This window comes from Macaca fascicularis, chromosome 18 (genome assembly GCF_037993035.2).
Source record: "Macaca fascicularis isolate 582-1 chromosome 18, T2T-MFA8v1.1".
Taxonomy (NCBI): domain Eukaryota; kingdom Metazoa; phylum Chordata; class Mammalia; order Primates; family Cercopithecidae; genus Macaca; species Macaca fascicularis.
In genome coordinates this window covers 77,786,073-77,810,972 of record NC_088392.1, presented here as the reverse complement: position 1 = coordinate 77,810,972, position 24,900 = coordinate 77,786,073, and the positions used below count along the sequence as shown (strand labels likewise).

The following is a 24,900-nucleotide window of genomic DNA, read 5'->3' as shown; positions in this document are numbered from 1 at the left end:
TCCAAGCATAGAGAAAATTTGCCAGAAAGGTGAAAAGACTCCCATCCTCCCCAGTTATTAGTACAATTAATAATAACAGATTCCCCAGTTATTAGTGCAGCCACTATGGAGAACAGTATGAAACTTCCTTAGAAAACTACAAATAGAACTACCCATACCCACCAATCCCACTGCCACCCATTTACCCAAAGGAAAGGAAGTCAGTGTATCAAAGAGGCATCTGTGCCCCTGTGTTTATTGCAGCAGTAATCATAATAACCTGGATGTGGAATCAAACCAGGTGTCCAACAACAGATGAATGCATAAAGAAAATGTGGTGTATTTACACAATGCAATGCTATTCAGCCATAAAAAAGCGTGAAATCCTGTCATTCATGGCAACATGGATGGAACTGGAGGACGTTATGTTAAGGGAAATAAGGCAGGAACAGAAGGTTAAACACCACATGTTTTCGCTCATATGTGGAAGCTAGAAAAAGTTGATCTTGGTTGGGCACGGTGGCTCACGCCTGTAATACCAGCACTTTGGGACCCTGAGGCAGGAGGATCCTTTGAGTCCAGGAGTTCAAGACCAGCCTGGGTAACATAGCAAGAATCCTGTTTCTATCAAAAAAAATTTTTTTTATTTCATAGAAGTAAAAAATAGAACAGAGGTTACTAGAGGCTGAGAAGGGTATGGGGAAGGGGGGATAGAGAGAGATTTGTCCAAGTATACAAAATTACAGTGAGATAGGAGGAATGAGTTTTAGTGTTCCATACCACTGTAGTATGACTGTAGTTACAAATAATACATAGTTTCAAATAGCTAGAAGGAGGATATTGAATGTTCCCAACACAAAAAAATGATAAATGTTTGAGATCATGGATCTTCTAATTACCCTAATCTGAGCACTACATATTATATATATCAAAACATCACTATGTATCCCATAAATATGTACAATTATTATTCAATTGAAAAAATAAAGTTAACATAAAAAACCTTTTAAAAGTTATGTTTACACTACACTGTAGTCTACTAAGTGTGCGATAACATTATGTCTAAAAAAGTACATACCTTAATTTTAAAATATTGCTAAAAAATGCTGACACAGAGATGACAAGTGAGCATATGTTGTTAGAAAAATGGTGCTGATAGACTTGATTTATGCAGGGTTGCCACAAACCTCCAATTTGTGAAAAATGCAGTACCTGTGAAGGGCAATAAAGCAAAACACAATAAAATGAGGTATGCCTGTATAAGAGAGAAATTAAGTATAATGACACAAAAAACATTTTAATAGCTATTTTATAATTTTCATAATTATTTTATATTTCATAAACCCATTGTTATAAGCCCAAATTTGACTTTTAAAATGTAACAGCTGATATATGCCATGTTCTTTGGTTAAAATTAATTAGGCAAGAAAAACATAACAATGTGATGTTATCTAGCTGTGTTTGTTATGTTTTGATCCTTTAGAATAAGATATTCTAATTAGTCTGATTAGACTGATTAGTATAGCCTGATTTGAATAGTCATGCTCTAGGAAGACTAAGAATGAAAAAAAGTTTAATTAAGAACAAATTAAGTAGTCATTACTTTGTTGATTCTTGTCTAATTATAATATATAATTGAATCTCTCACCTAAATTAGCATTTCTTTCCTTCTTTCTCTTTCTCTCTTTCTTCTTCTTTTTTTTTTTTCGGGGGGGAGACATAGGGTCTCACTCTGTCACCAGGCTGACGTGCAATGGTTCAATCAACAGCTTACTTCAGCCTCAACCTCCTGAGCTCAAGCAATCCTCCTGCCTCAGCCTCCTGAGTAGCTAAGACTATAAGGCACATGCCACCATGTCTGGCTTAAACTAGCATTTCTAACTAAAGAATTTGTTCATTTGTAAACAACATTAGAAACAAAAAAGATATGCAAATAATTGAAGAATCATTAGGAGTTAAACATGTACTTTTGAAAGTTTGACATTGGAAATATCTAAAATCATGAAATATGTAATAGGCTAAAATTTAAAAATCTATGCTTTAATAAATATCAAGGATACGAACAAATTTGCTTATCCAGAAGTTGATCTAGATTCAAAAGATAGGAGATACAATGCCAATATAAAGTTTTTCTGTCATTTTATACTACTTTCCTGTTTATTTTTTAAAAGTTGCTTAATATACATTTTCTCATTTGTCCCTTTAAAACCTGTATCTTGAAAACAATAATTCATTTGTCGTTTTGAAATAGCAGGCATCTCAGCTATTATATTTATTATTATTATTACTTTTTTTTTTTTTTGAAACAGAGTCACCCAGGCTGAAGTGCAGTGGTGCGATCTGGGCTCACTGCAACCTCCACCTCCCAGATTCAAACGATTCTCTGCCTCAGCCTCCCAAGTAGCTGGGACTACAGGTGCATGTCACCATGCCCAGCTAATTTTTGTATTTTTAGTAGAGACGGGGTTTTGCCATGTTGGTCAGGCTGGTCTCAAACTCCTGACCTCAGGTGATCTGCCTGCCTCTGCCTCCCAAAATGCTGGGATTACAGGTGTGTGCCACCACACCTGGCCATTTATCTTATTATTGAATGAAATTTACATCCTCATGAAATACTATTTTAGTTATCTTAGCAATTTCTGGGACTTTTGATGCATTAATGAGTTTGTTACCTTACTAGCTACAGAATGTTGTGACATGCAGTGGTAGAAAGTCAGGGGTAAGGTCCCCGATTGCAAAGCTACTAGTCCACTAGATATAAGATAATCTTTTCTGTCAGAGAACCTTATCAATGGAAAAACGACTTGACCACCAAAACGTCTCTGCTACCAACACAGCAGCCCTTAATGAAGGATAGCCTTGAGGCATAGTCGTTGGCTAGACAGCAAATATGAGCAATTAAGGACCCCTGGATATACAAGAAATAAACTGCAAAAACGAAAATACTAAGGTAGACAAACAGACAAACTGTTTTTTGTAGGAAAAAGTGGTAAGTCAGGGTTTTCTATTATATCAATTTTAAATTATTTTCAATTTAAAATGCCATATATAGCCAACCTATCAATTGAATGAGAAAGCAAAATTAGGATATTTGTACACGTCCAAGAACTTAGAAAGTATAGCACCCACACATTCGTTTTTAGGAAGATTTTGAGGATGTATATATTAGTGAAATATGTAGACAGCCAAGAGAAAGGAAGATATGGGATACAACAAAGATTTAAACTGACCTAGAAGCCTATTAAGAAGAAGACATGCTTCTTTTTCAAATCAGATAAAACAAAGGCACTTAGAGGCCGGGTGTGGAGGCTCATGTCTGTAATCGCAGTACTTCGGGACGCTGAGGCCAGTGGATCACTTGAGGTCAGGAGTTTTGAGACCAGCCTGACCAACATGGTGAGAACCCCTCCTCTCATCTTTACTAAAAATACAAAAATACTCAGGTGTGGTGGTGCATGCCTGTAGTCTCAGCTACTCGGGAGGCTGAGGCAGGAGAATTGCTTGAACCCAGGAGGCGAAGGTTGTAGTTAGCCAAGATCGTGCCACTCTATTCCATCCTGGGTACCAGAGTGAGACTCCATCTCCATTTCAAAAAAAAAAAAAAAAAAAAAGCAAAAGGCAATTAGAAATGCCAAGCAAAACAGAAGATTGTACAGGATAGTCCTGATTCAAACATGAAACATGCTAAAATGTAATTGTAACATTTTGAGCAATTGATAGTGTTTTAGAAGAGAGTATTTTTTGCCCATGATTCTAGAACTTCTTTCAGTTGACACTGGAGTGCTGACATTGACCATATAGAGGAGGAAACAGAATCTTAGCATATTTTTTAAAAGCTCTCTGATTAATAATACCTACATATTATTATAATGTGCATGCTATTTAATGGTTTTCAACTTTAAAAAGTCAACCAATAGACAATTCACAGAAGACTTAATACTGGAACCCAAGTTGCAGAGAATCTTATATCCTGGATTGGCAAGGAATATTGTATAAAGTTAATGGATCACGAAATAGAGGCTTAAGTGTTTCATTTCAAATTACAAAGATTAAAAAAAAGAAAAAGACATAAGCAAAATAATAATAAAAATTGAGAGGAGAAAGGCAATAGTATGGGTTAAATCCTCATCTTTTAGAGCAGGGACTTGTTAGATGTTATCCATCTAATCTAAAAATAGTAGTATGGAAATATAAAATTTAGAATCCTGAAGGTAATGATCAAGAGAACAAAATATAGAAAAATGATTGCCTATGAGGGTAGGCCTAGGGTGGGAAGGAGACATAGACTTTTCATCACAAACCCTGCTATACTCTGATTTTTTTACTTTTTATTTTTTTCATTGCTCATCAGCTGACTTTAAGCTGTACTCTTTTTTAAAAGTAATTTACATATATCATGTTGATACAAATTTGTTTAAATGAGAAAAAATTTAGATGGAAATGTATTTGCATGATGGCATCAGAAAATAGACCAAAGCAGCTATTTCAAATGCTTGCAATTTTTGGTTTTAGAAAACCTGGTTGGCTTATTTTTGTAATTTTTCAGTTTTGTTTCTAAATGAGGAGCTAGAGAAGATCTCAAACTGCTATTGGTGCTATTGGTTGTCATTTGTTCAGAAATCATACATTGTGAGTACAGATCTTCTTTTCTTTGTAAGTAAAAAGCCAAATTGATTTTTTTTTTTTTTACTATATAGTAGTATTTTCTCTTTTAACATCAATGTTTGAAGAACCAGAGATAGTTTGATATGCTATGTAAGAATTATGACCAGATAAATATATGGTATAGATCTAGTGGAAAATATCTTGACAGGAACTTGAAAAATTATCATTTTTGTGTTCCTTGTTAAATTGTTTGTGATTGAACAAAGCATTCCTTATGCTTCCCCACTTTTAAAAAATTGTGGTCAAATATATGTAACATTAAAATTAGCCATTTTAACCATTTTTAAGCATACAGATAGTGGCATTAAGTACATTCACATTCTTGTGCTACCATCACCACCAGACATTGCCAGAACTTTTTTATCTTCCCCAGCTGAAACCCTGCACCCATTAAATAACTTCCCACTGCCCCTGCCTTACTCCTGTGACCACGCCTCTACTTTCTGTCTCTATGAATTTGACTACTGTAGGTATCCAATGTAAGTGGAATCATACAATATTTGTTTTTTTGTGTCTGGCTTATTTCACCTAGTATAATTCAAGTCTCCTTTATGTTGTAACATGTCAGAATTTCATTCCTTTTAAAGATGATTTCATGATATGTACATACTACTTTTCTTTTGTCTTTTTTTTTTTTTTTTTTCTTTTTGTGGAGAACGGGGTCTCGCTATATTACCCAGGCAGGTCTCGAACTCCTGGGCTCAAGCTATCCTCCCGCCTCTGCCTCCCTGAGAGCTGGGATTACAGGCGTGAGCCACCGCGCCCGGCCCATACTACTTTTCATTTACTCATTTATCAATGAACGTTTGGGTTATTTCCAAAGGCTGTTGTGAACATTGGTGCATAAATATCTGTTTGAGTTTCTGCTTTAAATTCTTCTGGGTATATACCCAGAAGTGGAACTGCTGGATCGTATGGTAATTCTATGTTTGACTTTCTTTTTTTTTTTTTTTTTTTTGAGACGGAGTCTCGCTCTGTCGCCCAGGCTGGAGTGAGTGGCGCAATCTCGGCTCACTGCAAGCTCCGCCTCCCGGGTTCACGCCATTCTCCGGCCTCAGCCTCCCGAGTAGCTGGGACTACAGGCGCCCGCCACTGCGCCCGGCTAATTTTTTCTATTTTTAGTAGAGACGGGGTTTCACCATGGTCTCGATCTCCTGACCTTGTGATCCGCCCGCCTCGGCCTTCCAAAGTGCTGGGATTACAGGCGTGAGCCACCGCGCCCGGCCGACTTTCTTTTTTGAGATGGAATTTCACTCTTGCCACCCAGGTTGGAGTGCAATGGTGTGATCTTGGATCACCTGAACCTCTGCCTCCCAGTTCAGGTGATTCTCCTGTCTCAGCCTTCTGAGTAGCTGGGACTACAGGCATGCACCACCATGCCTGGCTAATTTTGTATTTTTAGTAGAGATGGGGTTTTGCCATGTTGGGCAGGCTGATCTCCAACTCCTGACCTCAGGTGATCCGCCCGCCTCAGCCTCCCAAAGTCCTGGGATTACAGGTGTGAGCCACTGCGTCCTGCCTGTTTGACTTTTTTGAGCAACCAACATCTTGTCTCCCATAGTGACTGCACCACTTTACATTCCCACCAACAGTGCACAAGGGTTCCAACTCTCCACATCCTCACCAACACTTGTTATTTGCTGTATTTTTAAGAAAGAATAGTCATCCTAATGAGTGTGGAGCGGTATCTAATTTGGTTTCGCTTTGCATTTCCCTAATGATGAGTCCTGTGCTTATTGACCATTTGCTTTTTGTTTTGTTTTGTTTTGTTTTTGAGAGTCTTGCTCTGTTGCCCAGGCTAGAGTACAGTGGCATGATCTCGGCTCACTGCAACCTCCACCTCCTGGGTTCCAGTCATTCTTGTGCCTCAGCCTCCCGAGTAGCTGAGATTCAGGTGCCTCCCGCCACTCCCAGCTAATTTTTGTATTTCTAGTACAGATGGGGTTTCATCATGTTGGTCAGGTTGCTCTTGAACCCCCTGACCTCAAGTAATCCACCCACCTCGTCCCCCAAAGTGCTGGGATTATAGGTGTGAGCCACCGTGCCTGGTATTTATTGGCCATTTGTATATCTTCTTTGGAGAAAGGTCTATTCAAGTCCCTTGACCATTTTTAAATTGGGTTGTTTCAGGTTTTTGTTTTTGTTGTTGAGTTGCAGGAGTTATTTATATATTCTATATGTTCATCCTATAGCAGACACATGACTTGAAAATATATTTTCCTATCTGGTGGGTTGCCTTTTCACTCCACTTCTCACTTTGAGCAGTAGGGTTTTGCTGTTGTTTTTTGTTTATTTTGAGACAGGGTCTTTCTCTGTCACCCAGCCTGGAGTGCAGTGGTGTGATCATGACTTACTGCAGCCTCCACCTCCCTGGGCTCAGATGATCCTCTACCTCAGCCTCCTAAGTAGTTGGAACTACAGGTGTGCACCACCATGCCCAGCTAATTTCTCTATTTTTTTGTAGAGATGGGGTTTCATCATGTTCCCCAGGCCGGGAGCAGTAGTTTTATATAAATTAAACCTTATAGGCCAGGCGCGGTGGCTCAAGCCTGTAATCCCAGCACTTTGGGAGGCCGAGACGGGTGGATCACGAGGTCAGGAGATAGAGACCATCCTGGCTAATATGGTGAAACCCCGTCTCTACTAAAAAATACAAAAAACTAGCCGGGCATGGTGGCGGGCGCCTGTAGTCCCAGCTACTTGGGAGGCTGAGGCAGGAGAATGGCGTATACCCGGGAGTCAGAGCTTGCAGTGAGCTGAGATCCGGCCACTGCACTCCAGCCTGGGCGACAGAGCGAGACTCCGTCTCAAAAAACAAAAACAAAAACAAAAACAAAAAACCTTATAAAATTAAGGGTAAAACAATGAAGAACTGTGTAATAGTCCACCCAGCAAATAAGCCCACTAACAGGAGTAACTAATATTTGAACTGGGTCATCTGATCCAATTATTGGAAAAGCATTTGGTGGGGCTCAAACTTTCTGTTTTAGGGTTGAAAAAAAAATTTTTTTTTTTTTTTGTGAGATGGAGTCTACTCGCATTGTTGCCTAGGCTGGAGTGCAATGGCGTGATCTCGGCACACTGCAACCTCTGCTTCCTGGGTTCAAGCGAGTCTCCTGCCTCAGCCTCCCAAGTAGCTGGGATTATGGGCACCCTTCACCATGGCCACCTAATTTTTTTTTTGTATTTTTTAGTAGAGACGAAGTTTCACTATGTTGGCCAGGCTAGTTTTGAACTCCTGACCTCATGATTCACCCGCCTCGGCCTCCCAAAGTGCTGGGAAATTTTTTAAAAGTAATTACTGCATTATTTTTAACAGTTGGGGCTGGGTGCAATGGCTCATGCTTGTAAACCCAGTGCTTTGGGAGGCTAACATGGGAGGACCAGTTGAAGCCAGGAGTTTGAGACCAGCCTGGGCAATATAGCAAAACCCTGTCTCTACAAAAAAAAAAAAAAGCTTTTTAATTAGCCAGACATAGCAGTGTACACCTACAGTCTCAGCCACTAGGGAGGTTGAGGTGGGAGGACTGCTTAATGCCAGGAGTTTGAGGCTGCAGTGAGCTATGATTGTGCCACTGCGCTGCAGCCTAGGGGAAAGAGTGAGACTCTGTCTTTAAAAAACTGGAATAAAAACAATGACCGTTCTATTGTCATCAAGTATATGCCCTTTAGCCCTCTGTTGGGGTAAATAAAGCCCTGCTCTATTAAATAAATAAATAAATAAATAAATAAATAAATAAATAAATAAAGCTCCAATAAACCTGATTGCCAAAGTCACTGCTTTGAAATCATCCCAGGACTCACCAGGAGCGCCCTCTTCAGGACTGGGAAATCCTGCTCGAAAATTCTCAGGCTTCCCCTTTCCCCCAGATGAGCCATTCCCCCTGGATAGCTCTATCACCCTATAGTGGGGAGGAGAATTTGAAATTCAGTTTTACAGTAGTCAATATTAAATAGTGAAATTCAGAAAATAGGATGAAAGTGTAGAGTTTAGTGCAAAGCTTGAGGATAGCCACCCGGTAAATGCAGACTCCAGATGAATAGGGTCAGCATTTTAAAGTAGAGATGTTGGCTGGGCGTAGTGGCTCATGTCTGTAATCCCAAGGCTTTGGGAGGCCAAGGCGGGAGGATCACTCGAGGCCAAGAGTTTGAGACCAGCCTGGGCAACATACTGAGACCCCATTACTAAAAAAAGTAAAAAAAAATTAGCCAGGCATGGTGGCACGTGCCTGTGGTCTCAGCAGCTACTCAGGGGGCTGAACCAGGAGGATCACTTGAGCCCACGAGTTCAAGGTTATAGTGAGCTATGATGGCACCACTGTACTCCAGCCTCGGTGACAGAGCAAGACCCTGTATCTAAAATAAATAAATAAATAAATAAAGTGGAGAAGCTAATGTCTCCCTTATATAGGCAGAGACAGAAAAGTTTTAGCAGGATTGTAACATTTTTTATACAAGATCAGAGCATATATTACAGCAATTTGATTGACTACAGATTGCTACATTCCAAAGAAGATGATTTCTTTGTGAGGAGGGGTAATGGTCTGAGGGGCCCTGATTCTGGTGCTACCTGGTCTTCCTAATTATTTACAGGAAAAAAGGCAGAAGTTGCAGCTGCATCACGTAACTTAGACCACATAGCCACATTCTTCTCAAGGCTCAGAATAATTTAAGGTTCTAATAGCTTTAAGTTTGCATGATTTAATTTCACACAATTTAAAAATGACATCAGCCCTTCTTCCAAGAGAATTACACTTTGTGAAATCCCCTCTGTGCTAACTTTAGAAAAATTCAAATTTTGACTCAGTATCTGGCTCACAGGGTCTCCCATCCACGAGGCAAGCCACGGCACTTGTGTGGCCATGAAAACAGAGCCGGGACCACGAAAGACACATCTACTCGGCTTCCTGTCTTTGACCCTGCTCCAACATTCATGGCATTGTCAAACTTTATTAACTTATAAAAGCTAACTAACTACTAAGGAAATTCAGCGCTGCCCTAGGAAAAGCAAATTGCCAGTTATTTTGATATCAGAAGCTGTTTGATAGTTCTGTGAAAGGAAAGCCCAACTGTGATCTTAGGGAAATTAATTTTAAGAAACATAATTTTCAAAGGTGATAATTATTTTTCAATAATATTGCTGACCATTGACATCTGAAATAGGCTTTTGGGTTTTTTGTGTTTGTTTTTTGTGTTTTGCCTTTCACAAAGATTATTTCGACATTTTTGCTTCTGGGAATTTCTTTCTTGGCAACACATATAAAAGCATTAAACTGGATGAAGTTGACATTCTCAGCATTTGAAGTTTGTCTTTGATTCCTTCAAAAAAGAGAGCAAATGACATAAAAGGGAAGAGGAAGGCCATTTAACATCATTAAACCTTCTTTGAAAGTTTAATAGGCTTGTGCAATGGAAAACTAAAATGAAACAAAAGTATTTTTCAAAATGATGGAATTTGGGGATCTCCACTCAACATTCCCCAATCTCTCCTTTGCAGAGATGCAGGGGCTGAGGACATGCAGGTTGCTCCCCCAGGACATGGGCTGGTTAGTAGGAAAGGGGGTTTTAGAGGCAAGCTCCAGCAGGTCACTGCAAGTCTGGGTGAGTGGTCTCACCGAAGGCCTCACTCTCCCTAGCCCTCCCCATCCTTTACACAGACTGCTTCTTAATCCTAAATCCGCTGCAGGAAACAAAGGAGCACCACCAACAGCCTTTTGTTTCTTTCTCTCTTTTTTTTTTTGAGATGGTGGCTCCCTCTGTCACCCAGGCTGGAGTGCAGTGGCCAGATCTTGGCTCACTGCAACCTCCACTCCCAAGGTTCAAGTGATTCTCCTGCCTCAGCCTCCCCAGTAGCTGGGAAACGCCACCATGCCGTAATTTTTGTATTTTTAGTAGAGACAGGATTTCACCATGTTGGCCAGGCTGGTCTCAAACTCTGACATCATGTGATGTGCTGGTCTTGGCCTCCCAAAGTGTTGAGATTATAGGCGTGTAATCCCACCATGCCCGGCCCACCAACAGCCTTCTTTTTTTTTTTAAAGACAGGGTCTCACTCTGTCACCCAGGCTGGAGTACAGTGGAGCAATCCTGGCTCACTGCAACCTCTGCCACCCGGGTTCAAGCGATTCTCCTGCCTTAGCCTCCCGAGTAGCTGGGATTACAGGTGCGTACCACCATGCCCAGCTAATTTTTGTATTTTTAGCAGAGATGGGGTTTCACCATTTTGGCCAGGCTGGTCTCTAACTCCTGGCCTCAAGTGAGCCGCCTGCCTGGGCCTCCCAAAGTGTTGGGATTACAGGCGTGAGCCACCGCGCCCCGCGGAGCCTTCTAATTATGAAAGATAGGCAGCTTTCCTTTAAAAAAATCCAAGATGGCTCTACATCTAGCAATGTGAAATGCTGTAGTCTATTAAGGGCAAAAGCAAGTCACAGAAAAATAACAGGATTCCATTTACAGTTTTTAAAAATTATATATCTGTGTATATACATAGTTTAAAAAAAAAAATGAAATCATGCCATCAACCTAAAGAGGAAACTCAGAGAGACAGACTCGGAAACAAATGAGCTCATTTGGGACTATGCAAGGGATTGCAATCTGTGGAAGCGTGTGCCATGATGGCTCATAAGGTTTAAAAGACAGAAGTCCACGCACGCTGCTTTGAAACAAGACTGTCAGGTCACAGAAGCTCGCTGCAGGAACTGTCGTCTGTTTGTTGGTGGAGGCGACCGTTGCCAGGTCACTATCCTGTGCTGGTGGCGGATCTGGAATACCGCAGCCTCCACAAGTCCTTGTAACCAGTCTTGATGTGGGTCTACGTGCAGGAACATCTTGAGATGGGTCCCGTGGCGAGCATGTGGGCGTGAGGGCTTTTCATGGCCTCCCTGCAACTCCATTTTGCTAGAGTTTAGAGTTTGACCTAAGTGACCCCGTTTCGGTACCAGCAACTTTCATAACACACCCCACCCCTCCTACTTTTTGTTTGTTTGTTTTTTTGACAGAGTCTCACTCCGTTGCCCAGGCTGGAGTCCAGTGGTGCAATCTAGGCTCCCTGCAACCTCTGCCTCTGGGGTTCAAACGAGCCTCCTGCCTCCGGCTCCCGAGTAGCTGGGATTACAGGCTCCCGACATGACGCCAGGCTAATTTTTGTATTTTTCGTAGAGACGGGGGTTTCATCATTTTGGCCAGGCTGGTCTCGAACTCCTGACCTCAGTGATCCGCCTGCCTCAGCCTCCCAAAGTGCTGTGATTACAGGTGTGGGCCACCACGCCCGGCCTGTAACCCCTTTTTAAGGGCAGCTTCTTCCCACCCCTAAGGCAGGTCCGGGCCCATTTCACTGTCCTCTGCTGGGGAACGCTGCTCTGCGCTGGGTCCTCCCTGTTTCCAGAGAGTGGGCTGCCCCTTCGCCGTGCAGGCCTGGCTGAGGCTGGGCCCGCTTTCTCCTGACAGCTGCAGCCCCCGGGGCTCCCCAGACAAAGGCAGTTACACAAAGACACAAAGGAAGGCTTAGAAGAGTCCACGTCCTTGCTAACCCTGAGCTGCAAAAGATAGGTCCTAAAGCTGGAGCTGTTCCCTGGGAGGGAGGCCTCTGTCTGAGCTGCTCACATCCTCCTCACTGTCCCCAAAGCTGCCTGCCTGCAGCCTCTCTGCTTGCCCGCCGGCCGCCAGCCACTAGGCTGCACCTCCCCCTCTACAGACTCATGCTTGGATTTCCCGCTCTGCCTGCGGTATCTATGGGACCCCTTCAGTTTGTAAACCTGGGCCTCCTTTTCCACTCTAGAAATTCTCCAGCATAAAATCTGTGCTCTTGGGGAATGAGAAGGAGAGGTCTTCCTAGGAGTGCAGGGGTGGGGTGGAGCCGAGCTGGGGCGGGAGGTCTTCCATCTGTTGAATCTATAAATACTCTGAGAGACGTCTGGGAGGGGAAGGAGATGGAAAGAAGGCGTGATGAAGGGGCTTTCACTTTTTGCTCCATGTATTTCTGCCTTGCTGCATTTTTTTTTTTTTACAATCAGCATGAATTCATGCTTTACTTGTGTAATGATAAAAGGGAAAGAGATGCCTGGCTTGCTGAAATGAGTCGTGGGCTTATGTGTACATTTTCACTTGCCTTCTGCTTTTCATGGACCAGGGATCGTCTCTGAAGTGAGGCCGCCGGAGGAAGTTATGCAAGACGATGTCAAGGAAGCTGCAGCAGGCCGAGGGTGTTCTCCAGCTTGGTGATGTTTGTGCCCTAGATGATGAAGTTCAGAGGCAGTTTGTCTTCAGAAGCACTTCATATAAATACATTGTATCAGTCCGTTCTTGCATTGTTATAAAGAACTACCTGAGACTGGGTAATTTATAGAGAAAAGAGGTTTAACTGGCTCATGGTTCTGCAGGCTGTACAGGAGGCATGGCTGGGGAGGCCTCAGGAAACTTAAAATCATGCTGGAAGGTGAAGGGGAAACAAGCATGCATTACATGACTGGAGCAGGAGGAAGAAAGAGAAGCGGGAGGTGCTACACACTTTTAACCAACCAGATCTCGAGAGAACTCACTAGCAAGGGGGAAGTCCACTCCCATGATCCAATCACCTCCCACCAGGCCCATCCTCCAACATTGGGTATTATAATTAGGCCGCAGTGGCTCCCGCCTGTAATCCCAACACTCTGGAAGGCCCGAGGTGGGTGGATCACTTGAGGTCAGGAGTTCAAGACCACCCTGGCCAACATGGTGAAACTCCGTCTCCACTAAAAATACAAAAATTAGCCAGGCATGGTGGCACATGCCTGTAGTCCCAGCTACTTGGGAGGCTGAGGCAGGAGAATTGCTTGAACCAGGGAGGCAGAGGTTGCAGTGAGCTGAGATCACCCCACTGCACTCCAGCCTGGGTGACAGAGCAAGGCTCCATCTTAAGAAAAAAAAAGAAAAAAAAGAATTAGACATGAGATTTAGGCGGGGACACAAATCCAAACCATAGCATACATATATAAGGAAAGCACCCAGATCAACTTAGTCTTACCGGCTGTGAAATTCTATGAAGCTCAACAGTGATAAAAAGTATCTGCTCACAATTGAAATCTGGCTAACAGAGGCAAAGGAGTTTATAACGGATATGAGACCAACTCATATTACAAATGAAAACATCTTTGTATATGGGACTCTTTTTTTTTTTTTTGAGACAGAGTCTTGCACTGTCGCCCGGGCTGGAGTGCAGTGGCATGATCTCGGCTCACTGCAACCTCCACCTCCCTGGTTCAAGCAATTCTCCTGCCTCAGCCTCCCGAGTAGCTGGGATTACAGGTGCTCCCCCACCACACCCAGCTAATTTTTTGTATTTTTAGTAGAGATGAGGTTTCACTATGTTGGCCAGGCTGATCTCAAACTCCTGACCTTGTGATCCACCTGCCTCAGCCTCCCAAAGTTCTGGGATTACGGGTGTGAGCCACCATGCCCAGCCAGAATTTGTTAATTAAAAAAATAATAATAGGCTTGGTGCAGTGGCTCATGCCTGTAATTCCACCACTTTGGGAGGCTGAGGCAGGAGGATTGCTTAAGGTCAGGAATTGGAGATTAGCCTGGGCAACACAGCAAGACCTAATCTCTTCAAGAAAATTGAGAATTAGCCAGGCGTGGTAGCACATGCCTGTAGTCCCAGCTACTCAGGAGGCTGAGGTGGGAGGCTGGCTTGAGCTCAGGAGTTTGAAGCTAAAGTGAGCTATGATTGTGCCATTGCACTCCAGCCTGGGCAACAGAGAGAGACTGTATCTCAGAAAAAAAAAAAAAAAAAAGGAAGAAAGAAAGAAAAAAAAGAAAGAAAGAAAAAGAAAGGAAAGAAAGAAAAAAGCAAACAAAAATACTTTCATTATATGACTGGAATGTTGAAAGAGAATCAGTTTTCTAAATAAATAATTCATATAATTCATTGGGAGGCCACTAGCGTGAGGAGGCTCCAGCACCCTGGCTTCCTAGTAAGCAAACAAAACCCACCTCAGTGTCAACGGTTGTATTCTAGGCCAATCGGAACTAACTTCTAACTAGGGACTTTGACTGGATGGATTTCTTTGCCCTGCTTCTGCATTCATGTTGTAAAAACCCCAGTGTCCCTCTGGTGGTGCCTCAAGCTACTTGAGGTCTGGTGCTGCCCAGTTCATGAATCTGTCTGCTCAAGAAACTCTTTAAAATTTTAATGTGCCTTAGTTTGTATTGTAACAGAGTGATATGGATTAAGGAAAAGAAACCTTATAAAATAGATGATTAGTGAAATGTTGGATATGAAGCAGAGATGATCACCCTTGCTGCTGAAACCATGAGCTATGTAAAAGTATGCATAGCACTTTTTTTCTTTTTTTTTTTTGAGATGGAGTCTCGCTCTGTCACCCTGGCTGGAGTGCAGTGGCGTAATCTCGACTCACTGCAAGCTCCGCCTCCCGGGTTCACACCATTCTCCTGCCTCAGCCTCCGGAGTAGCTGGGACTACAGGCTTCTACCACCATGCCCAGCTAATTTTTTTTTTTTTGTATTTTTAGTAGAGACGGGGTTTCACCGTGTTCATAGCACATTTTAAAATTAATTACTGCTTGTTAATACAGGTTATCACTTATCCAAAATGCTAGAGAGCAGAAGTGTATGGAATTTTGGAAATTTTTGGATTTTGAAATCTTTGCACACGCATAATGATATAGATATTGGGGATGCAATATCTAAACACAAACCTTATTTCTGCTTCACATACAGCTTATACACATAGACTGAAGATAATTTTATACGCTATTTTAAAATGATGTTGTGCATGAAATGAAGTTTTATTTTATTACCCTTTGTGGGCATGCTTGCCTGGGGGAATCTGGGAATAAGTGAACATATCTATTGCAGCTGAGGGGCTGGGAAGGTCTTTTTCCCCTTGGGGCCACTGAATAAACTGGTTTGTGTGCCTGTGTTTCACTGAGACCCTTCACATGAGATCAGGTGTGGAATTTTCCACTTGTGGCATTAGGTCGGCGCTCTAAAAGTTTCAGATTTTGGAGCATTTCCAATTTCAGATTTTCAGATTAGGGAGGCTCAACCTGGAGAGCAACATTTGAAAAAAAAAAAAAAAGAAAAGTGTTCCTTAAGGAGTGTGAACCTAGAAAGTACATATTGTACCTGCGCTTGATAGTTTAGTGAAATCAAATGCAGAGAAAATCACTAATCTCCTTGTAAATAAAACCAGTTAATTTTTAAAAAAATGCCTAAAGTTATGATTTGCAAATATGGACACTTTCATTATTTTATCAGACTTTGTCCAAAAAAGTGAGTATCTGTGTATATGGTACTTACATGGGCAGAGTTAAGACAACCGAGATCTGAGTCAGTTTGCCTTTTTTAAAATGTCCTAGTCATTATAGCTTCATACCTTGATACAAGTGACCTTTCTAATAGTGGCTCATGAGCAGTTAAGTTATAATAGCAACAGTCAAATTCCCTGGGCTAGGAATGTAAAATGAATCCAATATGTTTAGAGGTGGAAGCTTCTAAAAAAGAGCAATCTGCTGTCCTCCTGTTGTTCGCCATCTTGTCAGTCATCCTCGTTTGCTCAAAGTACCCACATTGTTCTGCATTCCTGAGTTTTTGGATGTTCCAGGGACCGGTCGTTATTTAGAGCAATGTTCTAGTGTTCGTCATGCAAATGTGGTTTTGCTTTAAACATGAATTCAATGTGTTTGCCGCTTCGCAGATGCCTTGATTGTTCATCATACAAACCTAGCTCTGAGGACCTCATGAATTGTGAAATGGGTAATGCTTTTAAAACAAAGGAGCTTGTTATTTTGTTCTCCTACTTTGAACATTATTTTTTTGGCATTTGCCAATGTCCAAGTAATTTCCCAGCTGTTGAATGGAGTTCTACTTCTTAACCCACAAATTTGCAACTTGAAACGATGCTTGACTCAAGGGCTTCTGAAACTAACACAGTTTGAGGTTGGCATTGCATAATAATCACTTGCCCTACATATTTGGTACCAGGTTTTGGATATTTTTGGCTACCTCTGACAACCAGAGTAATTGTTCTGTGTATGTCTTTCATTTGGCACATGAAAAGGTACAGATCCTGCCTGGAGACATGTGGAATCTTTTTGAGGGAGTGAAATATTCCCAGAGCACTAACAGTCAGAGGCTTACTGAATTCAAGCCATGGCATTCCAACCCATGCAACTGTGCATGGGCCAAGAGTGTGGCCCGGCACACCGAGCTTTGACTGCCCGCCCGATGCAAACAGCTCTCCACTGCTTCATTCTCTGGTGCATGTAGTTCATCGCCTCAAACACAATTCTCTGGTGTTAACAACACACTGGTACTAGTGATGTTAGATTCAAAAATAACTAGCAGACAATTAACATGTCCAGGCAATCTTGCATCATGGGGAGTGGTAGGACTGGCTGAGCTTTGTATCGATGTGTGATTCATGCTGTCATGGTACGATCTGTATTTTTGCATATTTCCCTTCAAAAAAAATCTGACAAATCCCATTTCAAAAAGAGACTCTTACTCCCCTGGCTGAGGATCACTGCTTTAGGAAGCAACAGGGAAAATCTAGAAGCATCTGAAGGGGAGAGAAGAAAGGAAGAGGAGGCCCCAAATGTGAGTTTCCTGCTTTCTCAAGTGAGTGAAATTCTGACGGACATGGTCTTCCAACAGAAAATCATTAGGTTCAAACCGACTGTTTTAAAATAAACATTACTAAATGCTTTGCCATATAAATGCTGGTAAACACATAAATGTCTCATTAGAATCCTGCTAAACTTCCTTCAAGGGAAACAGAATCAATATTTAGCAGCTGGCAAATTGCCAAAAATTCCTATTCATTTCCCCTTGAGAGAACATGCCTTTCAGAGCCCTTATCCCACCATCAGAGAAGCCTCTGATACAGGCGGTGCCCAGGATACCACCAGATAGGCCAGTGACGCAGCCTTCTGTGAGGAAGCACGTCAGTCGGTCCACCTGGCTGCTCTTTCCATCTCTCTCAAGCCTTCTGTCCTCCGTCTCAGCCATGTGAACAGGGCGTTCTGGAGTAAACACACAGCAAACCACCACAAGCCGGGGAGGCTGCGCACCCACCCTCGTCTGCCTCTTTGCGATTTTAAGAGGTTGTTGTCTGTTGGGCCTCCGTCTCCTTGTCTGTCAAGCGAGGAGTTGATGAGTAGTGCCTCTCAGTCTCATACACTGAGGAACTCCAGTGGCAGAAGTGAGTTTCACCCAACTCAAGGGTCTAGATAGCCTTGCCAACAGTGGGAATGTTTCTTTCAAGACTTACATTTTTAGTTTTAGAATTTATGAGAATCTAACATTCTATTCTGTAACATACCTGTGTTTACTTAAATATTAAAATAATGTCTTGCCAAGTGGGGTGGCTCACACCTGTAATCCTGACACTTTGGGAGGCCGAAGCAGGAGGATCGCTTGAGTCCAGGAGTTCAAGACCAGCTTGAGGCACATAGTGAGACCTCATCTCTGCAAAAAGTTTTAAAAAATTAGTAGAGTGTGGTGGCACACACCTGTAGCCCTAGCTACTTGGGAGTCTAAGGTGGGAGGATCACTTGAACTCAGGAGTCTGAGGCTGCAATGCACTATGATTACACCACTGTACTCCAGCCTGGATGACAGAGTGAGACCTTGTCTTAAAAATAAAATAAAATAAAATAAAATAAAATAAAATAAAATAGTCTTAAATCACTTCTCATGAAATAAAGGTAAAACGCTATATTCTTCTTGTACCTTTGAGAACTGCCTAGCTTCTTCCCATGAGCCTGGGTACACGTACCTCAGTTTAAGTAGCACGACTTGGGTCTGGGCCACCAGCAAGGTGCTTCCCGTAGTGTCACACTGTGACAGGTGGGCTTGGCTGAATGCTGGCCCCACAAAGTTGTCCAGATCCTAATCTCCTATGAATATGACCTTGTGTAGAAAAGGGACTTGGCAGATGTCATTAAATTCAGTGTCTTGAGATGTGGAGATCAGCCTGGATTAGCTGTATGGACCCTATGTAATCACCAAGGCCCTTCTAAGAGGGACACAGAGGAGTCAGGGTTGGAGGAGCAGCAAACAGAGACTGGAGTGATGCACTTTGAAGGCCAAGGAAGGGGCTATGCGCCAAGGAATGTGACAGCTACCGGAAGCGGGAAAAGGCAGAGAACAGATTCTCCCGTCAGCACTTCCAGGAAGAACCTGCCCTACTGACACCTTGACCTTAGTCCAGTGAGACTGACTTCAGACTTCTGGGCCTCCTGGACTGTTAGATTATAAGCTTGTGCTTTTTTAAGCCATCAGGTTTGTGATGCTGATTTGCTACAGCAGAAACAGGAAATGAATACAAATGATATAAAAACCCAGCTTATTTCAGCAGTTTTTCCCAGTGCCAGAAATCCTTATTCATAGATTCATTTTTTTTTTTTTTTCGCATTGCTAAGTAAATCAGAACAGTAGCTGCTTTTGTTCGGGCATGCAGGTATACAAGACCATTTTCTCCCTCAGAGACACACTGCTGGGTGCGCGTTTGAAGCCTACTCTCCTGTTAATGGAGTGACATCTTACACTTTTTCTCTAAAGGAAGAGTCCATGAGACAAAAGGAGTGCACAAACAATGGTCCCTACTCAGTCAATACACCCAGGCAGCTCTGGCCCGGAGGGTCTGTCTTGGCTCAGACTTGGTCAAGGAAGAGCAGAAGATCCCCACGTGATATCTGCCAGAAGTCTCTCTCAGTCTTAACCGGCTTTGTCACTCTGCAGGAGTTAAGGGGCCAACTTCCGACTCCAGTCTCACCTCCAGTTTCTCACACTAATTTCTCTTGCAAGAATTTGACTGATTAATCCTAGGGAACTTTTCATTTTCATTATCGTGACACAATTTCCTTCCTTCCTTCCTCCCTCCCTCCCTTCCTTCCTTCCTCCCTCCCTCCCTTCCTTCCTTCCTCCCTCCCTCCCTCCCTTCCTCCCTCCCTTCCTTCCTTGCTTCCTCCCTCCCTCCCTCCCTCCCTCCTTTCCTTCCTTGCTTCCTCCCTCCCTCCCTCCCTCCCTCCCTTCCTTCCTCCCTCCCTTCCTTCCTTCCTCCCTCCCTCCCTCCCTTCCTTGCTTCCTCCCTCCCTCCCTCCCTCCCTTCCTTCCTTCCTCCCTCCCTCCCTCCCTTCCTTGCTTCCTCCCTCCCTCCCTCCCTTCCTCCCTCCCTCCCTCCCTTCCTCCCTCCCTTCCTTCCTTGCTTCCTCCCTTCCTCCCTCCCTTCCTTGCTTACTCCCTCCCTTCCTTCCTCCCTCCCTCCCTTCCTTCCTCCCTCCCTCCCTTCCTTCCTCCCTCCCTTCCTTCCTCCCTCCCTCCCTTCCTCCCTTCCTTCCTTCCTCCCTCCCTCCCTTCCTTGCTTCCTCCCTCCCTCCCTCCCTTCCTTCCTCCCTCCCTCCCTTCCTTCCTTGCTTCCTCCCTCCCTTCCTTGCTTCCTCCCTCCCTCCCTCCCTTCCTCCCTCCCTTCCTTCCTTCCTCCCTCCCTTCCTTGCTTTCTCCCTCCCTCCCTCCCTTCCTTCCTTCCTCCCTCCCTTCCTTCCTTGCTTCCTCCCTCCCTCCCTCCCTTCCTTGCTTACTCCCTCCCTCCCTTCCTTCCTCCCTCCCTCCCTTCCTTCCTCCCTCCCTTCCTTCCTCCCTCCCTTCCTTCCTCCCTCCCTCCCTTCCTTCCTCCCTCCCTTCCTTCCTCCCTCCCTTCCTTCCTCCCTTCCTTGCTTCCTCCCTCCCTCCCTTCCTTCCTCCCTCCTTCCCTTCCTCCCTCCCTCCCTTCCTTCCTTGCTTCCTCCCTCCCTCCCTCCCTCCCTCCCTTCCTTCTTTCCTTTCTTTCTTTTTGTTTTGAGATGAAGTCTCTGTCGCCCAGGCAGGAGCGCAGTGGCACAATCTCGGCTCACTGCAATCTCCACCTCCTGGGTTCAAGTGATTCTCCTGCCTCAGCCTCCCAAGTAGCTGGGGGAATACAGGCACCCACCACCATGCCCAGCTAATTTTTTGTACTTTATTATAGAGACAGGGCTTCACCATGTTAGCCAGGATGGTCTCAATTTCCTGACCTTGTGATTTGCCTACCTCAGCCTCCCAAAGTGCTGGGATTACAGGCATGAGCCACTGTGCCTAGCCTATGGTGACACAATTTTCTTTTTTTTTTTTTTTTGAGACGGAGTCTCGCTCTGTCGCCCAGGCTGGAGTGCAGTGGCCAGATCTCAGCTCACTGCAAGCTCCGCCTCCCGGGTTCCCGCCATTCTCCTGCCTCAGCCTCCCGAGTAGCTGGGACCACAGGCGCCGCCACCTCGCCCGGCTAATTTTTTGTGTTTTTAGTAGAGACGGGGTTTCACCGTGTTAGCCAGGATGGTCTCGATCTCCTGACCTTGTGATCCGCCCGTCTCGGCCTCCCAAAGTGCTGGGATTACAGGCTTGAGCCACCGCGCCCGGCCTGGTGACACAATTTTCAAGCAAAAGGTGAAATCAAGCAAATGTTTGCAGTTTATGACTAACCATTTTAACTGTACTTTTAAACAAATTAAATGTTTATTATTTAAATTTTTCACTATGAAACATTTCAAACATATTCCAAAATAGACAGAGTGGTATAAGGAACCCCCATGCACCCATGACCCAGGTTCTACAATGATCAATACGTGGCTGATCCTGTCTCCCCCACCCATAGTCGTTCATTGGAGCATGTGAAAGCAAGTCCCAGACATCATATCATTTCCTAAGTAAAGAGTTAAGTGATTATTTCAAAGAATAGGTAATACGAACAGAAAGTACAAAATTCACAAGGTGGAAAGAAAAGTAAGAAGTAAGTCTTGCTGCTTCCTTTTCCTCCTCTGCAGAGGCATGACCAGTTTCTAACCAGTTCTTTTAACGAGGCACCTCTTTGTTCCAAACAAAGGAAATTTCTCCTAAGAAATCAGCATCTGAATTGACAGACTGAGCTATTGCTTTGGTGAGAATTGTGATTGATTGGATTAGACACCAAGCACATTGTAGAGCAATTCATATTTGTGAGTTAATTGATCCAGAGCTACTAAAGATGGGTGTTACTCAAAACTCAGTTTTTAAAGCTTTACTTTGCACCACTCTTATCTGGGCCATGCATAGAATGTCAGAATGGGAAGGGATCTTAGCACCAATCTAGACAAGATCTGAGAGGCAAGAGGATTGAGGCCAGGGAGGTCAAGGTGGTGGCAGGGACAGGATTAGAACTTCCTCCATCCAGTGCCCTGTCCACCATGTTTGCTAAATTATTGCAACAGCCTGTCCACATGGGATCACACGTGCCCATCAGATGCATTATCATTACCTGTAATAGAGGGCAGATGCTGCATCTTCTTAAATTTGCCCTTGGAGAAGGAGTCCTTATGGTGCTTGACAGAGCAGCCAATAGTGTTTTACATGCCAGAGCTGGCCATAGAAAATTCTTCCCAGGACTCAAGACATTCTTGAACAGACCCACTCCATAAGATGTTGCAAAGATCCCACAATGGACTTGTCAGGCCTCTGAGCCCAAGCTAAGCCATCATAACCCCTGTGACCTGCACATATACATTCAGATGGCCTAGAGCAACTGAAGAACCACAAAAGATGACATTCCACTATTGTGATTTGTTCCTGCCCCACCCCAACTAATCAATTGACCTTGTGACTTCCCCCCGCCACTCCCGCTGACAATGAGTCTCATGATCTCCCCACTCTGCACCTTGTGACCCCCGCCCCTGCCCTCAAGAGATAACCACCGTAAATACTGTAAAATTTATTTATTACAGTAAATAAATTTAACTGTAATTTTCCATTACCTACCCAAATCCTATAAAACTGCCCCACCCCATCTCCCTTTGCTGACTCTCTTTTCGAGCTCAGCCCCCCTGCCCCCAAGTGAAATAAACAACCTGTTGCTCACACAAAGTCTGTTGGTGGACTCTCTTCATAAGGACACACGTGACATTTGGTGCCAAAGACCTGGGACAGGAGGACTCCTTTGAGAGACTGGTCCCCTGTCCTTGCCCTCACTCCGTGAGGAGATCCACCTATGACCTTGGGTCCTCAGACCAACCAGCCCAATGAACATTTCGCCAATTTCAAATCAGGTAAGCAGTCTTTTCACTGTCTTCCCCAGCCTCTCTTGCTATCTTTCAATCTCCCAGTCCTTCCAATTCCAGGTTTTTTTCCCTCTCTAGTAGAGACAAAAGAGACACATTTTATCTGTGGACCCAAAACTCTGGCACCAGTCATGGACTCGGGAAGACAGTCTTCCCTTGGTGTTTAATCACTGCAGGGATGCCTGCCTGATTATTCACCCACATTTCAGAGGTGTCTGATCACCGCGGGGATGCCTGCCTTGATCCTTGACTTTGGTGGCAAGTACCACCTCCCCTGGGTGGCAAGTACCACCCCCTCTCTCCATGTCTCTACACTCTCTTTTTTCTAAACTTACCCTTTTACTATGGGCAACCTTCTGCCCTCCAGTCCTCCTTCTTCTTCCTTAGTCTGTGTTCTAAAATCTAAAAAAATTAAAAACTCTTCAACTCTCACCTGACCTAAAACCTAAGCATCTTATTTTCTTCTGCAATACCACTTGGCCCCAATACAAACTCGACAATGGCTCCAAATAGCAAGAAAATGGCACTTTTGATTTCTCCATCCTATAAGATCTAGATAATTTTGTTGAAAAATGGGCAAATGGTCTGAGGTGCCTAACGTCCAGTCATTCTTTTACACATTGGTTCCTCCCTAGTCTCTGTTTCCAGTGTGACTCATCCCAAATCTTTCGTCTTTCTCTCCTGTCTGTTCCTTCAGTCTCCACCCCAAGCTCTGAGTCCTTTGAATCCTCCTTTTCTACGAACCCATCTGACCTCTCCCCTCTTCCCCTGGCTGCTCCTCGCCAGGCCGAGCCAGGTCCCAATTCTTCCTCAGCCTCTGCTCGCCCACCCTATAATCCTCCTATCACCTCCCCTCCTCACACCCAGTCTGGCTTACAGTTTTGTTCTGCAACTAGCCCTCCCCTACCTGCCCAACAATTTCCTCTTAGAGAGGTGGCTGGAGCTGAAGGCATAGTCAAGGTTAATGTTCCTTTTTCTTTAGCTGACCTCTCCCAAATCAGTTAGCGTTTAGGCTCTTTTTCATCAAATATAAAAACCCAGCCCAGTTCATGGCCCGTTTGGCAACAACCCTTAGACACTTTCCTGCCCTAGACCCAGAGGTGCCAGAAGGCCGTCTTATTCTCAATATGCATTTTATTACCCAATCTTCTCCTGACATTAGAAAAAGCTCCAAAAATTAGATTCCGGCCCTCAAACCCCACAACAAGACTTAATTAACCTCGCTTTCAAGGTGTACAATAATAAAGAGGAGGCAGCCAAGTGGCAACATATTTCTGAGTTGCAGTTACTTGCCTCAGCTGTGAGAGAAACCCCAGCCACATCTCCAGCACACAAGAACTTCAAAACACCTGAACCACAGTGGCCAGGCATTCCTCCAGGACCTCCTCCCCCAGGATCTTGCTTCAAGTGCCAGAAATCTGGCCACTGGGCCAAGGAATGCCCGCAGCCCAGGATTCCTCCTAAACCATGTCCCATCTGTGTGGGATCCCACTGGAAATTGGTCCTGCCTGGCAGCCACTCCCAGAGCCCCTAGAGCTCTGGCCCAAGGCTCTCTGACTGACTCCTTCCCAGATCTGCTTGGCTTAGCAGCTGAAGATTGACACTGTCCGATCGCCTTGGAGGCCACCTAGATCATCACGGATGCCAAGCTTCAGGTAACTCTCACAGTGAAGGGTAAGTACCTTTTTAATCAATACAGGGGCTACCCACTCCACATTACCTTCTTTTCAAGGGCCTGTTTCCCTTGCCCCCATAACTGTTGTGGGTATTGATGGCCAGCCTTCTAAGCCTCTTAAAACTCCCAAACTTTGGTGCCAACTTGGACAACATTCTTTTATGTACTCCTTTTTAGTTATCCCCACCTCCTATTAGGTCAAGATGTTTTAACAAAATTATCCGCTATCCTATTTCTGGACTACAGCCACATCTCATTGCTGCCCTTCTCCCCAACCCAAGCCTCCTTTGCATCTTCCTCTTGTATCCCCCAACCTTATCCAACATGTATGGGACACCTCTACTCCCTCCCTGGCAACCAATCACACACCCATTGCTATCCCATTAAAACCTAATCACCCTTACCGCACTCAAGGCCAGTATCCCATCCCACAGCAGGCTTTAAGGGGACTAAAGCCTCTTATCACCTGCCTGCTAAAGC

General features: G+C 44.1%; 1 protein-coding gene across 5 annotated transcripts in view; it reads right to left on the bottom strand.

Moving 5' to 3' along the window:
- The window catches only part of TWSG1 (twisted gastrulation BMP signaling modulator 1), a 114,821-nt gene that overhangs the window by 1,029 nt on the left and 88,892 nt on the right, over positions 1 to 24,900 (bottom strand). For 2 of the 5 annotated variants that reach the window (XR_012427343.1, XR_010582960.2), the window contains one exon: positions 1,058 to 1,191. Coding sequence is in view for 3 of the 5 variants with exons in the window: in XM_074022924.1 (XP_073879025.1) it covers positions 12,762 to 12,874 (113 nt within the window). In the remaining 2 variants the exon portion in view is untranslated. Of the gene's footprint in view, positions 1 to 600; positions 1,192 to 11,093; positions 12,875 to 24,900 lie in introns of those variants that run through there. The other 3 variants (XM_074022923.1, XM_074022924.1, XM_074022922.1) reach the window with 3 other exon arrangements.